Source organism: Oreochromis niloticus, linkage group LG3, assembly GCF_001858045.2.
Source record: "Oreochromis niloticus isolate F11D_XX linkage group LG3, O_niloticus_UMD_NMBU, whole genome shotgun sequence".
Lineage (NCBI taxonomy): Eukaryota > Metazoa > Chordata > Actinopteri > Cichliformes > Cichlidae > Oreochromis > Oreochromis niloticus.
This window is the reverse complement of record NC_031967.2, coordinates 44,292,876-44,305,383: the sequence shown is the minus strand read 5'-3', so window position 1 is coordinate 44,305,383 and position 12,508 is coordinate 44,292,876. Positions and strand designations below refer to the sequence as shown.

Below are 12,508 nucleotides of genomic sequence, written 5' to 3'. Positions count from 1 at the left end.
GGCTCGGGAGAAAGCCACTTATTTGGGACAATCAGAAAACAAGTCCCTTCCAAAAAGGATTCAGCGAGGTAATCCAGTCTAAATTCTTTTTTTCTTTTTTGAAATGACGTCATTGCTGGCAGTAGAAACTTATTGCGTCATGAGAGATTCTACTGTCAGCAAATAAAAATGGGGACTGACTGGACTGACAAAAGCTTTGGCTGACTTGACACCAGTATGCAAGATTGCACCTCCACCTTGACCTGACAAAAGGGTGGATGTATGTATGTATGTATGTTTCTTTTTACAGGAGCAGAAAGGTGACAGCAACAGGTTGCATGAGCTTTTGGGCCGTGCTGACTTAACCTTTTAATTACCACTTTCTGTGTCTTTGAATTTACCAGTGGTGTGTTATTCATGACCTTGTATTGTTTACAGTGCAGAGGTCACTGTGAGAAAGTGTGCATACAGATGCGCTGCACTAACATCTATTTTTCCACAGCAAAGGGTTAATCATATGATCCAATCACATGATTTACAGCAGGACACGCCGCTGGCTAATGTTTTACCTTTTCTTAAGACAGGGCCTGGAGGGATGCTACTCCAGAGGAGAATCCCTGGGAATTTTTAAGAGACAATGCACAACTTCATTGTGCATGTCTAATTGTGCTAAGCTGACATAGGGCAAAAGAGGGTTTTCCGGGGAAGTTTTCATTTTTAAATTGCAGAGACCGTGACATGAGAGATATGGAAGAAGAGACTGAAGTGCAGATACAGACCACGACCGGGAGAGAACGCTTCAACAGGACCAGTGAGAAGCAGGGACCATCTGCAGGACAGCAGACAAACAACAGTGGGCTGCACCACTGGGCTTCCAAAGGATTGTCACGAGAAGATTTTGAACAGCAAAATCTTAAAATGAAAGAGTTTCGCCGTTGACGTTGAGGAAGACAACTAAGGTGTACGATGTGCTCTGCCTTAAATCTACAGCCGCGTTGGAACAGAAATCGAGGGATGGAGAGAGCGTGCCAAGCTCCAAAAGTGACAGCGCAGAGGGAGATCAGCGCTGGAATTATAACTCTGTAAATGGCACAGACACCAGGAGCCATGACTGGGACTGGGAATGATTATCTAATGCTGTTTCACTTTGCCATGCAAAGTATTTTGACACTCTGGAGAAGACCTTTCCTCTGTATCATTGTTGTTGCCATTTGCATGTGAGAGCTTAGATTGTGGGGAGGATTAAAGATGAACAAAGGGTGGTGGGAGAACAGTGAAGTTAGGATACACAGTGTGAAACTCCTTTAAGTGTAAAATAATGTTGATGTGATTACAGAATGTCAGGAAAGAAATTCTGGTATTAATGTGATTCTTGATTTAAGAATCAAAGGGTGGGATTGTAATGGAATTTCTTTCACTTATGTACTAATCACATTATTTTATTGTGTAATGCCTTGGTGCCACTGATTTTAACATGTCTGACACCCATACAGTAAGACAAATGGTGGGGGCCTATTTAGGAAGTTGGGGGAAGCAGACAACTCCACAGGAGGGAGAGTCTTTTGTCTCTTCAAGGACTCTGGGAGGCAGCAAGGGGGTGTAAACCTTAAGGTGTGAAACAACTGTGTACTGCCTTTTGTTCCTGGAGAAGGTATTTAACTGAGAGCCACACTAGGCTCAGTGAGACTCTGCTGACCCTGCCCCGTGGTCATGCAGGCTCTCCACCAAGCTTGGTTTTCTGTTCTTTGTGTGCTTTGATTAAAGAATGTTAGCTACCGCTCACCGCTCATCTGCAGGCTTTATTTAAGTGGAAAAACTTCCACAACAATAGACAACACCAGTCAGTGTGATAAACTGTGCTGTGAGGACATCTCCACTCCCATCAATATCACCTGAATCAGGAGCTCAAACACCGATACTCCACGGGCACCCAAAGAGAGGGGCCCATAGCAACTGCACAAGCTGAGGGACAAACAGACCCGAAGCCCAAGAAGAACACCAGCCAGCATGACTTGTGTGCCGCAGCACACCCCCGTCGGCACACGACAATCAGTTCCCCAAGGTGTCCACCTGAGCACCAGAGAGCCAGGCAAAGGGACAGGGGAGTGGACTCAAAGGGAGGACCCCAGGACTGCACCACACAGGTCCGCACAAAGCAAGGGGGAGATCAAGGCTAAGGGAAGGGAAAGAGAAAATAAGGAAAAAAGAAAAAAAAAAGTAGCATCACAGAGCCCAGTCAGAAAGTCTGAAAGGACCAGCAGCCTCCACTCCTCCCACGTCCTCCCCAGAGTCAAGAGACAACATGTCTGTTGTTTCTGTTCTAAACTAATGTTTTCTTTTATTACAAAACCTCGATTAGTCAGTTTGACAGACATAAAATAATATTTTTATACAAACAGGCTGAGTCCCAAAGCAGTTTATGCTTAAAAAGGAAACACTCCACAGCCAGCCGAGTTGGAAGAAACTGGCCAAGTGGAGGACGAAAGAAGTAGTGACAGGCCTAAAAAATATCTACAGCAGATGAACAGTATCTGAAGACCTGAAATAGGACCTGAGATGCAACTGTCTGTTGGTCCATACTGTTTCCTGAAGTCCTCATCAGATATGGTCTCAGTGGAACGGTGACTGTCAAGAAGCCATTAGGTAGGGAAACAGGCAGAAAAAGCTGAAGCACGGCAAATTACACAAGAACTGGACAGAAATACAGTTTCAATACAACTTATGGAGTGAAGACACCAAACTTGAAATGTTTGGTTTAAATAATTGTCAATATGCATGGAGGAAAGTCTGCAGCTATCTGTGAAACACGGTGGAGGCTCAGCCATGGTTTGAAACTGCATTTCAGCCGGTGGTGTTGGAGACAGAAAAGTACCATCAGAATTTGATCCACAATGTAAGACCACCTGGAAAGCATCTGACTGGTGCTGACAATTGACTATTAGTCATGGATTGGCCTCCCCCCAAAAATATCCTTAGAGAAGCCTGGAGAACAATTCCTGAAAATACTTAAAGATAATAAAAGTGGCCCAATTTCTTATTTTCCTACAAAATATAAAGAAAGAAGGATGATTTGGGACTTTTGAACAGTACTGTAACAACTGCTTCCACGTTGAGTCGATTTTGCTCCCTTGCTTGGAGCAAATGTCTCTTCCCACAGGCCTCTGTGGAAAAGCCTTGTATGGTTACTAATAACTTCAGTCCATATCTACGATAAACTATCATTACCCATAAGAGTGGTGCTTTTCCCATACAACCCGATTTGGTAGTAAGTATTCAGAAAATACAGTCAACAGTATGACGGATGAGTGGGAAAGACTGTGTTTAGTGTGGGACACAGTCTGTGAGGTTTTCACATGGGTTGCTATAAATATAAAACTTTCTGTTGACTTTAAATGAGAGACTGACCCTAATAAACTGACCAGGAAAATGTTTGCAAAGCTCATATCATGCTTCATCAGTCATTGAGTTGACTGTCAACTTCTCTGTACACCAAAGCAGTATAATAAAGCTTGGCTGAAACTGGAAAACGATCCCAAGCACAGCAGCAAATCTACACCAGAATGGCTGAAAGTGAAAAGAGCCAAAGTGCAGCAATGAGCCGGTCAGTCCAAATCTTCAGAGAGCCGTGCATGAACAAATACCTGCATGTCAGCGTGTAAAGATGACCCATAAAATCATTAAAAAACGATTACATCAAGTTAATCCTGCTATGCGTGGTTCTATAAGCTACTGAATCAGAGGCTGTGTTCAGTTTTTCTCAGGACTGCTTCTGTAGTTTGACTCACTTTCTATTAAATAAACAACAACAAGGCATATTATGTGCTTTTGTTCATTTGAAGTTTTACATAAATAATTTTAAGAGCTTTTTTATTTTTCATTTTTTGTATGTCCTGTTATGTAAACCCTCAGAATGGACAGCGTGTGTACTCTCTGTTCAGTGAGTGTATTTAGTCAGACATAAATACTGTCACAGCTCGACTGTGGAGGCAGCATAAGGGAGTAACTTAGAAACTTTATTTACAAAAACAGAAATCATTTACAAAATCATCGGAAACAACAGACTCCTGCACAACACAAAAACAAACACATAGTGCCTGGATGGCCCATAAATGTGGCTTTAAACAGGACCCACACTGACTCATTTAAAAACACACACTGGTGTCTTTGGAAACATCTGATTGTGATGGCATCAACAAATCAACAATCATGACCCTGTAACCATCCATCAGCTTTGACAGAGATACATTCGACGCCCAAAGAAGAACCACAAAACCAAATGCACAAGAGGAAGGTCACATCAACAGGAAGTTCCACATTTTATATTTCTGAACATCTTTTTATCTCCTGGCTCGTTGCTGTGCTGTAAACACCACTTGCTTTATCCTGGTGTCATAGCAACAGATTGCTACGTAGCTCCCTCTAGTGGGAACACACAATGTAATGTGTTAACCTAACTGGAAGTTAACTGCTGATGTGATTTGGTGCTGCATAAAGAAAAGTGAAATGAATTGTCAGCCAATAATCAAAAACAAAAACAGTAACTTCTGAAAGTGAAACGCAGTTAAAAACATCAAGAGTTTGGACTTTTCTACCATCCTCTGATCGTCTCTGTGGGTCAGTGCATCTGTAAACCAGAGCTGGAAAGGTTTGAATGAATTCTGATAAAACTTTTCAGGGATTCAGAGTGGGGTCATGTTTGATGGTTTACTGGTGGAAAACAAACAAAAGAAAAGCCTTAAAACTTATGATTCTGTGTATTCTGAACATGTAGAAAGTACATTTAAAATCTGATGTCACATTTGACCTCTGACCTCACTTTTACATTTCACGTCTGTCTTTCTTTCACGTTGACCCCAAAATGTGTTAAATCTTTAAAGTATTGTCAGGAGAATGAATGAGTTAGTCATAAATAAATGTTAGTTATAAATATACAGCAGTGTAATATTACATAATAGGTTCAAGTCATTAATGTCCATTTATTTACAAATACTTATTATCCTACTCCAGTGTAATGTTATATAAAAATACAAAACTATTCTTACTTAAAAGTAAGCACTGCACAGACAGTGAGCTGCCTGAGGTTTGTGCTCTCAGAGAGCTTCTTGTTCTTTAGTTTTCACTGCTGGTGAAGGATGGCTGTGCCGTACTCTGAGTCTCTGTTTCCTGGTTTTCCTCGCCCTCTTTGATCACCTCACTCATGTCAACAGCAGATGTGTCGTCTTCCAGCTGTTCTGATGGCGGCTCTTCTTTCATTTCTTTGGTCTCGGTGTCGTCAGCAGGAGCTCTGCTGCGTTTTTGTTTCATTGTTTTTAGCTCAGTTTCATTCACCTTGGTGTCTAAACACAGAAAGGAAAAGTGTTATACATGTACATGTGTTTGTGTGTTTGGATACAGCTTTCCTATTGTAATTTTAATGTAACCATAAAATACCTGTAACTGTGTGGGACTTTTAAATTAATAGTAAGCATTAGTCAGAGCAATTATCATGCATTTGTAGATTTACATTCCTGTTAACTCTGCTGACACTCCCTCTGGTCCCTCCTGCTGATTAAGATCCTGTAATGTTACATTTATCCCTGCACCACAGTGTAAAAATATTGAGCAATCATAAACTGTAAACTGAGCATAAGTGTGAGAATAAAATATTCATTCAGGTAAGATCATGCTGAAATAGTCACTTGTTAATTTCCAAAACCCAGAGCAGCATCCAGAGCAGAGTCCGTGAACGAATGTATTCAGACTTCTATAGAGGGAAACAAAGCTGACACTGTGCTGAATTTAGTCTCAGAAATTCAGCCTTTCATACTCCAGAAAATATAGAGAAGGGAAACAAACATGTGACGCACCAGGTTTTTTTGATAGTATGAAATTCCAGACAAAAGCGATAACTGCACCAACGTACAGCAGGCAAACGATCACGATGATGAAAGTGGCCGATGGTTGTTTTGTGACAGCAGAGCCTTAAAAGATAAAGAAATGGAGGTTATTCCTGTAAAACTAGTTCTGATTTGCTTCAAACTGCACATGATGAGGGTGAAATAATGAAAAAGTTTGTTTCTGAATGTGAGTCATTATTACCTGGAACATGTTTGTGTGTCTCTCTGCTCTGGTTGGTGTTCCTCTGTTGGACTCTGCAGGTGATGTTGTTGCTGTGTCTCTTCTCCACAGTCACTCTGCTGCTGACAGTATAGAGGTCATCAGGACCTCTGAGGGTCTCTGTAGGTCCAGCAGAGGGGAGGTTTCCCTCACCGTCCAACCACAGCAGCTCAGGCTCTGGATACCAGCCTGCAGACTCACACTGTAACACCACCCTGCTGCTGACATTTGACATCACCTTTATGACAGGTGTAGATGCTGACCCTGATAAAGGGATACAGGAGAAACCAGTGAGCCACTGCATGTATGGTACCAGTAAGCAATTGGACAGACCTACTTTTTCAAAACCTTTCCTTTATTTTTGCCTGCTTCTACACAACAGAAATCAACTGAAGACATAATAACTCTTAAGCCAGTGGTTCCCAAAGTGTGGGGCCCGCCCCCTAGGGGGGCGCAGAGCTATTGCAGGGGGGGCGCGGCATGAAAAGGGAAAAAAAACAAAAACAAAAACAAGGCTTGGACACTGCTAGCACGGGGCGCCCACACAAACGCAAAGCAGGAGATGAAGCATTGCTGAATATGTTTCCAAACCAACTTCATTCTAAGCCAAAGACTAGAAAATAAGGTGAAGCATATCTTCCCTTTGGTTTCACCTGCACAAGTGCTGAGGTAGGTCTCCCTGCAGAATTAGTTTTCCCTGCGTCGGGAGCACGCGCTGGGCTCTCCAAATCACGGACAAACAGTATCCCACAGCTGTTTATGTTTTTGAACCCATTTTGCAGAGGGTTTTTTTGAAAAATGTATTGATAGCAATGTTGAACATTATTACACAGGAAAAAAAAAAACAACTACATGTAAAATAATTACACCGTGATGCCTCTGCCTTTCTAAATGCAGGGACAGTAATGGCCTGTATATGTAAGCCTGTAAAACCTACAGATAGTCAGATTAACAGTATTTTGTCTCTATCTGCCATTCTGCAATTCATCTCATGTAAACAATAACGTGGCGCACAGTGTGACGTGAAAAAGGCACATACCTTTGACATTGCGTGACAAACTCTGTATTCCTTGTCCACACGTAAACGCAAAAAAAAGTTTTAAAAAATCTCCGTTCTCGGTGATTCGATACGCCGTTTACATGTGGCCGAAACAGCTGCGCGTTCAAAAATACCCGTGTAGGTGCGGACGGAGCGTAAAAGAGTTGGTTTTTTATTTTCTTACTACCTGTAATTTATTGCAGATTATTTGTATTTGCTTAATTGTTTAATAAATGTTTGAGGTGTGAAATAAACCGCAATGGAGCAAAATATGGGTGTGTGTGGTTGAAGGATGTGTTTGTGCGCGTGCGTGCGCGCGTGCACGCGCGGGGTCGGGGGCGCGAACATTTTTCTTGTTAAACAAGGGGGGCCCAGCAAAAAAAGTTTGGGAACCACTGTCTTAAGCTAACATGTACAAATGTGTTGTGAACATCATTTACTAAGAGACCAAGTAATTGTTTTAACATACTGCCTTTTCTCTGCCTGTGACTGTCAATCAATATATATTACAAAAAAGTGATAAGCTGAGTGTACTGTTTAGCAAAATTAAAAGATAAAAAAAAAAATTCCATGACAAAAGTTACTCGCTAGAAATAGACTAGACTATAATAGACATCACAAGCTTGAACTTCTTTGACATCATGTCCTTCAGTGTATATAAAATTCCCCTCTTGCCCCTCTGGGCAGTCTCTACCCTTCAAGCTCAGGTCCTCTACCAGAGGCCTGGGAGCTTGAGGGTCCTACACAGTATCTTTGCTGTTCCTAGGACTGCTCTTCTGGACATTGTTTGGGAACACACATGCCAAGACCAAAAACCTTATCAAACACAAACAAAAGTAAAGCATCACACAGAATATGATGATGAGTTTATGATGAGGCAAACTGAATAAGAGGAGAAGGACAGGTGCTCCAGGTAGGCAATACCCAGGTAGGGAGGAGAAAGTATGGAGCTTATTTTACATACATAAGATAAATAGCTAATAACGTGTACCTAAAATGTTAGTCAGAATTTGAAATAGAATAGAATAGAATTCAACCTTATTGTCATTGCACATGTCACAGGTACAGGGCAACGAAATGCAGTTTGCATCCATCCAGAAAGTGCTTTAGCCGCGATATAGATATATTACAATATATATTAGCAATAATATAGATGTGTAAGTATATTACAGAAATGGGTCTATTATGGTATGTTATAATGTACACGGTGTGAAGTATGTTATGAATATTCTATAACTATAAGTATGTACAGGCTGTAGTGAGTACAAGCTATGTACAGGCTATGAACAGGATATAAATATGAAATAAAAACTATACAGAAATCTGAGATATACAGTTATACAGAAATGTGAACTATGCAAGTTATAAACAGTTGTAGGATTAAAAATTATCATATGTACAGAATGATATTTACACAGAACTATACAGTAGTGCAGTTAGGATAATTGTGATAGTGATAAAGTGCTAGTGGTTGTGGGTGTGTGTATGTTCAGTCCATGAGTTTAACGTGGGTCAGATGTCAGGAGGCAGAGTTCAGGAGTCTGACAGCTGTGGGGAAGAAGCTGTTCCGGTACCTGGTGGTCTTAGTCCGGAGGCTCCTGTAGCGCCTCCCAGAGGGCAGGAGGGTGAAGAGTCTATGTGATGGGTGACTGGGGTCTCTGATGATTTTCCCAGCCCTTTTCAGACACCGCTTCCTGTAGATGTCTTTTATGGCAGGAAGTGGTGCTCCGGCGATGCGCTGGGCAGTTTTCACGACCCTCTGCAACGCCTTCCGGTCCGAGGCAGAGCAGTTCCCATACCAGACTGTTATACAGTTGGTCAGGATGCTCTCGATGGTGCAGCGATAGAAGTTCACCAGGATGTCTGAGGACAGGTGGTTCTTCCTCAGAGTCCTCAAGAAGAAGAGGCGCTGGTGAGCCTTCTTGACCAGCTTGGAGCAGTTGGTTGTCCAGGTGAGATCCTCGGAGATGTGGACTCCCAGGAACTTGAAGCTGCTCACACGCTCCACAGCCGTCCCCTTAATGTGGATGGGTGGATGTGGGTCAGCATTCCTCCTGTAGTCCATGATGAGCTCCTTAGTCTTCTCGGTGTTAAGCAGCAGGTTGTTTGTGTCGCACCACTCAGCCAGACGATCCACCTCCTCCCTGTAGGCGGTCTCATCGTTGTCACTGATGAGGCCAATCACCGTGGTGTCATCTGCAAACTTAATGATGGTGTTGGAACCATTGGCAGGTCTGCAGTCGTGGGTGAAGAGGGAGTAGAGGAAAGGGCTCATCACACAGCCTTGTGGTACACCGGTGTTCATTGTGATGGTAGATGAGCAGCGGTTATCCAGCCGGACATGTTGGGGGCGGTTGGTCAGGAAGTCCAGTAACCATTTGCAGATGAGGGAACTGATGCCCAGGTCTGTCAGTTTCCTGATGAGTTGTGATGGGTGGATTGTATTGAATGCTGAACTGAAGTCTATAAACAGCATTCTGGCGTAGGTGTTGTTGTTGTCCAGGTGTGAGAGGACAGAGTGCAGTGCGATGGAGACTGCATCCTCTGTGCTCCTGTTCTGGCGGTATGCAAATTGGTGGGGGTCCAGGGTGGGGGGGAGACAGGATTTGAAGTGTGCTAAGACCAGCTGCTCTAAGCACTTAGCGATGATGGGGGTGAGTGCTACTGGGCGGTAGTCATTGAGGCTAGATGGGTTGGAGTTTTTGGGTATCGGGACGATGGAGGTGGATTTGAAGCAGGCCGGTACCACAGCGTGGGCCAAGGACAGGTTGAATATGTCTGTCAGCACTCCTGCAAGCTCCCCAGAACACGCTCTGAGAACACGCCCGGGGATGCCATCAGGACCTGCAGCCTTGTGGACATTGATCCTACTCAGCACCGCTCCTACATCGGTGGGGGAGAGAGTCAGAGGTTGGTGGTCTGGTGTCATGTCTGTTATGGTTGTGGTTGTGGGGTTCCCTCGCTCAAAACGAGCATAAAAGTTGTTTAGCTCGTTGAGGAAGGAGGCATCAGAGGATGTGGGGGAGGGTTTGGTGGTCCTGTAGTCTGTAATGGTCTGGAGTCCTTGCCACATGTGTCGGGGGTTGGAGTTGGAGAAGTGTTCTTCTACCTTCTTTTTGTAATGGTGTTTGGCTTTTTTGATGCCCTTCTTTAGATTAGCCCTGGCTGTACTGTAGGCGTGTGCATCTCCTGACCTAAAGGCGGTGTTGCGGGCCTTCAGGAGGAGACGAACATCCCGGTTCATCCAAGGTTTCTGGTTGGGGTACATGGTGATCCGTTTCTGGGTGGTGACACTGTCTGTGGTTTCGGAGATGTAATCCAGTACAGATGAGGCGTACTGGTCCAGGTCTGTGTTGGTGAACATATTCCAGTCTGTGTTTTTAAATCTGTCCTGGAGCACTGCGTCTGTCCCCTCTGGCCACACTTTAATTGTCCTCACAGCAGGTTTCACACGTTGGATGAGTGGTGAATACCTAGGTGTGAGGAACAGGGAGAGATGGTCCGATTGTCCAATGTGGGGGAGGGGTGTTGCTTTGTAGGCTCCAGCCAAGTTGGAATAAACATGGTCTAAAGTCTTGTCTCCTCTGGTGTGGCAGGAGACATGTTGGTGGAATCTGGGGAGGACTGTCTTTAAGTTGGTGTGGTTGAAGTCGCCAGCAACAATAAAAGCAGCCTCGGGGTGTTTATTCTGGTGTTTGTTAATGGCTGCAGAAAGTTCTTTCATGGCCAACCTAGCATTAGCGTCAGGGGGTATATACACGGCAGTGAGTATGATCGAAGTGAGTTCTCTGGGGAGATAATAAGGTCTGCATTTGACCATTAAAAACTCCGCATTAGGTGAGCAGTGACTCTCAGTAGTAGTGGAGTTCATGCACCAAGCATTGTTAATATAAATGCACAAACCTCCACCTCTGGTCTTGCCGGAGTCAACTGCTAGCCTGTCGGCTCGGTGTGTGTGGCGTCCTGCTAACTCGATAGCATTGTCCGGGCAGCTGTTGTTCAACCATGTTTCGGTGAAAAACATGACATTTGAGTCCATAATCCGTCTGTTAGTGATGGAGAGCCGTATCTCATCCATTTTGTTTGCCAGAGAACGGACATTGGCGAGGAAAATACTGGGTAAAGGCAGCCGATGTGGTGTTAGCTTTAGCTTAGCCCGTAGCCCTCCGCGCCTACCTCGCCTTTGTTTACGTTCTCGACGCCGTCTGCGTGCACTTTCTCCCGGCCGGGGAGAGTGGGCAGCCTCCGGTGTTCTGGAGATCTCTGGGATGAGTCGGAGATCGGCGATAAAACTGTTGGAGTTACGAGTCCAGATGTCCAGAATCTCTTGTCTGCTGTAGGTCAGCAACGCACAGCAATTCTGGATGAATAATCTGGTTAAAAGTAGATAAAAAACCGCTAAATAGCAGATTCTGGAGAGACACTGAGCCTCGCGTTGTTCACGCGCCGCCATCTTGGTCGCAATACACTACTTTTTAATTTTGATTACCCAAAACATTAGGTTTTTGTACAAATTATTTAGTATTGGATCAGTATCATCCAGAACTTTAGTTGTTAATAAATCGGAATGGAAATCAGTGGAATCACACATCACTTCTTGGTGTTTAGAGCTTCTCATGTTCCTTTTTCCTGATGTTGCCATCACTGGGTATTCCTACATTTTTCACCATGGCTCTCTTTTTCTCCTTGACCACCACTACTGTTTCCAGTTGTTTAGCCATCACCAGTTTGTCCATCTGTATGTGGAGCCACCATAAGTGGCGTGTCCTATTTTGACCTCAGGACTTCTATATGCAATGTCAGTCACTTGGTTATGGCGTCCCATGTATGCCCTGCCTGCTAGCATCTTGCTCGTACCCAGACAGACAGACTGACAGATACTGAAGGACTGTTGGGATTTCAAATGTGTTGATAATTTCTGTAAACTCTAATAAGCCTCAAGAACAATAAATGGATCTCACAATTAAATACACAAACATAAATACACACATGATAAAGCAGCATAAAAGTGCACATGTCAGGATCAACTTACCTACAACAAGGTCAATGAATGATTTCTGACCCAGCTCTGGAACGAAACATCGGTACAGTCCCTGATCAGGCAGTTGTACTTGGGAGAGAGTCAGTGAGATGTCTCCATGTTTTAGTTTATCAAAAGACAATGAGGTTCTTCCCATGTATGATGGCAGTTTGAACTTTATATTTTCTTCCTTTTTGTCCCACACGTAGATAAATCCTGGTGCCGGGTCAGTTTTCTTCCACTCCAACAACATATTTGAAACATCCACAGGAGTTTCAAGGACACACGGTAAATGCACATCATCACCAAGTAGAGCCACTATTTGCTGCTGAGGTCCATCCTGAGAATAATCTGAAATTAGATAGACACATAGA

General features: G+C 43.7%; 1 protein-coding gene across 1 annotated transcript; it reads right to left on the bottom strand.

Moving 5' to 3' along the window:
- Positions 1-4,002: 4,002 nt before the first annotated feature.
- LOC109198904 (butyrophilin subfamily 1 member A1-like) lies at positions 4,003-12,155 on the bottom strand. The gene is made up of 4 exons (XM_019354222.2): positions 12,147-12,155; positions 6,058-6,339; positions 5,826-5,939; positions 4,003-5,315 (listed from the first exon to the last, which is right to left on the bottom strand). The coding sequence occupies exons 2-4, from the start codon at positions 6,308-6,310 to the stop codon at positions 5,089-5,091; spliced, it is 594 nt and encodes a 197-aa protein (XP_019209767.1). The 5' UTR covers positions 6,311-6,339; positions 12,147-12,155; the 3' UTR covers positions 4,003-5,088.
- Between the last annotated feature and the right edge of the window lie 353 nt (positions 12,156-12,508).

Coding starts and splice junctions, on each gene's coding strand:
- LOC109198904 (XM_019354222.2), bottom strand. CDS start 6,310: ATGTCAAATGTCAGCAGCAGGGTGGTGTTACAGTGTGAGTCTGCAGGC. Junction 5,940..6,057: donor GACACACAAACATGTTCCAG/GTAATAATGACT, acceptor TTATCTTTTAAG/GCTCTGCTGTCACAAAACAA. Junction 5,316..5,825: donor CATACTATCAAAAAAACCTG/GTGCGTCACATG, acceptor TTCTGTGTTTAG/ACACCAAGGTGAATGAAACT.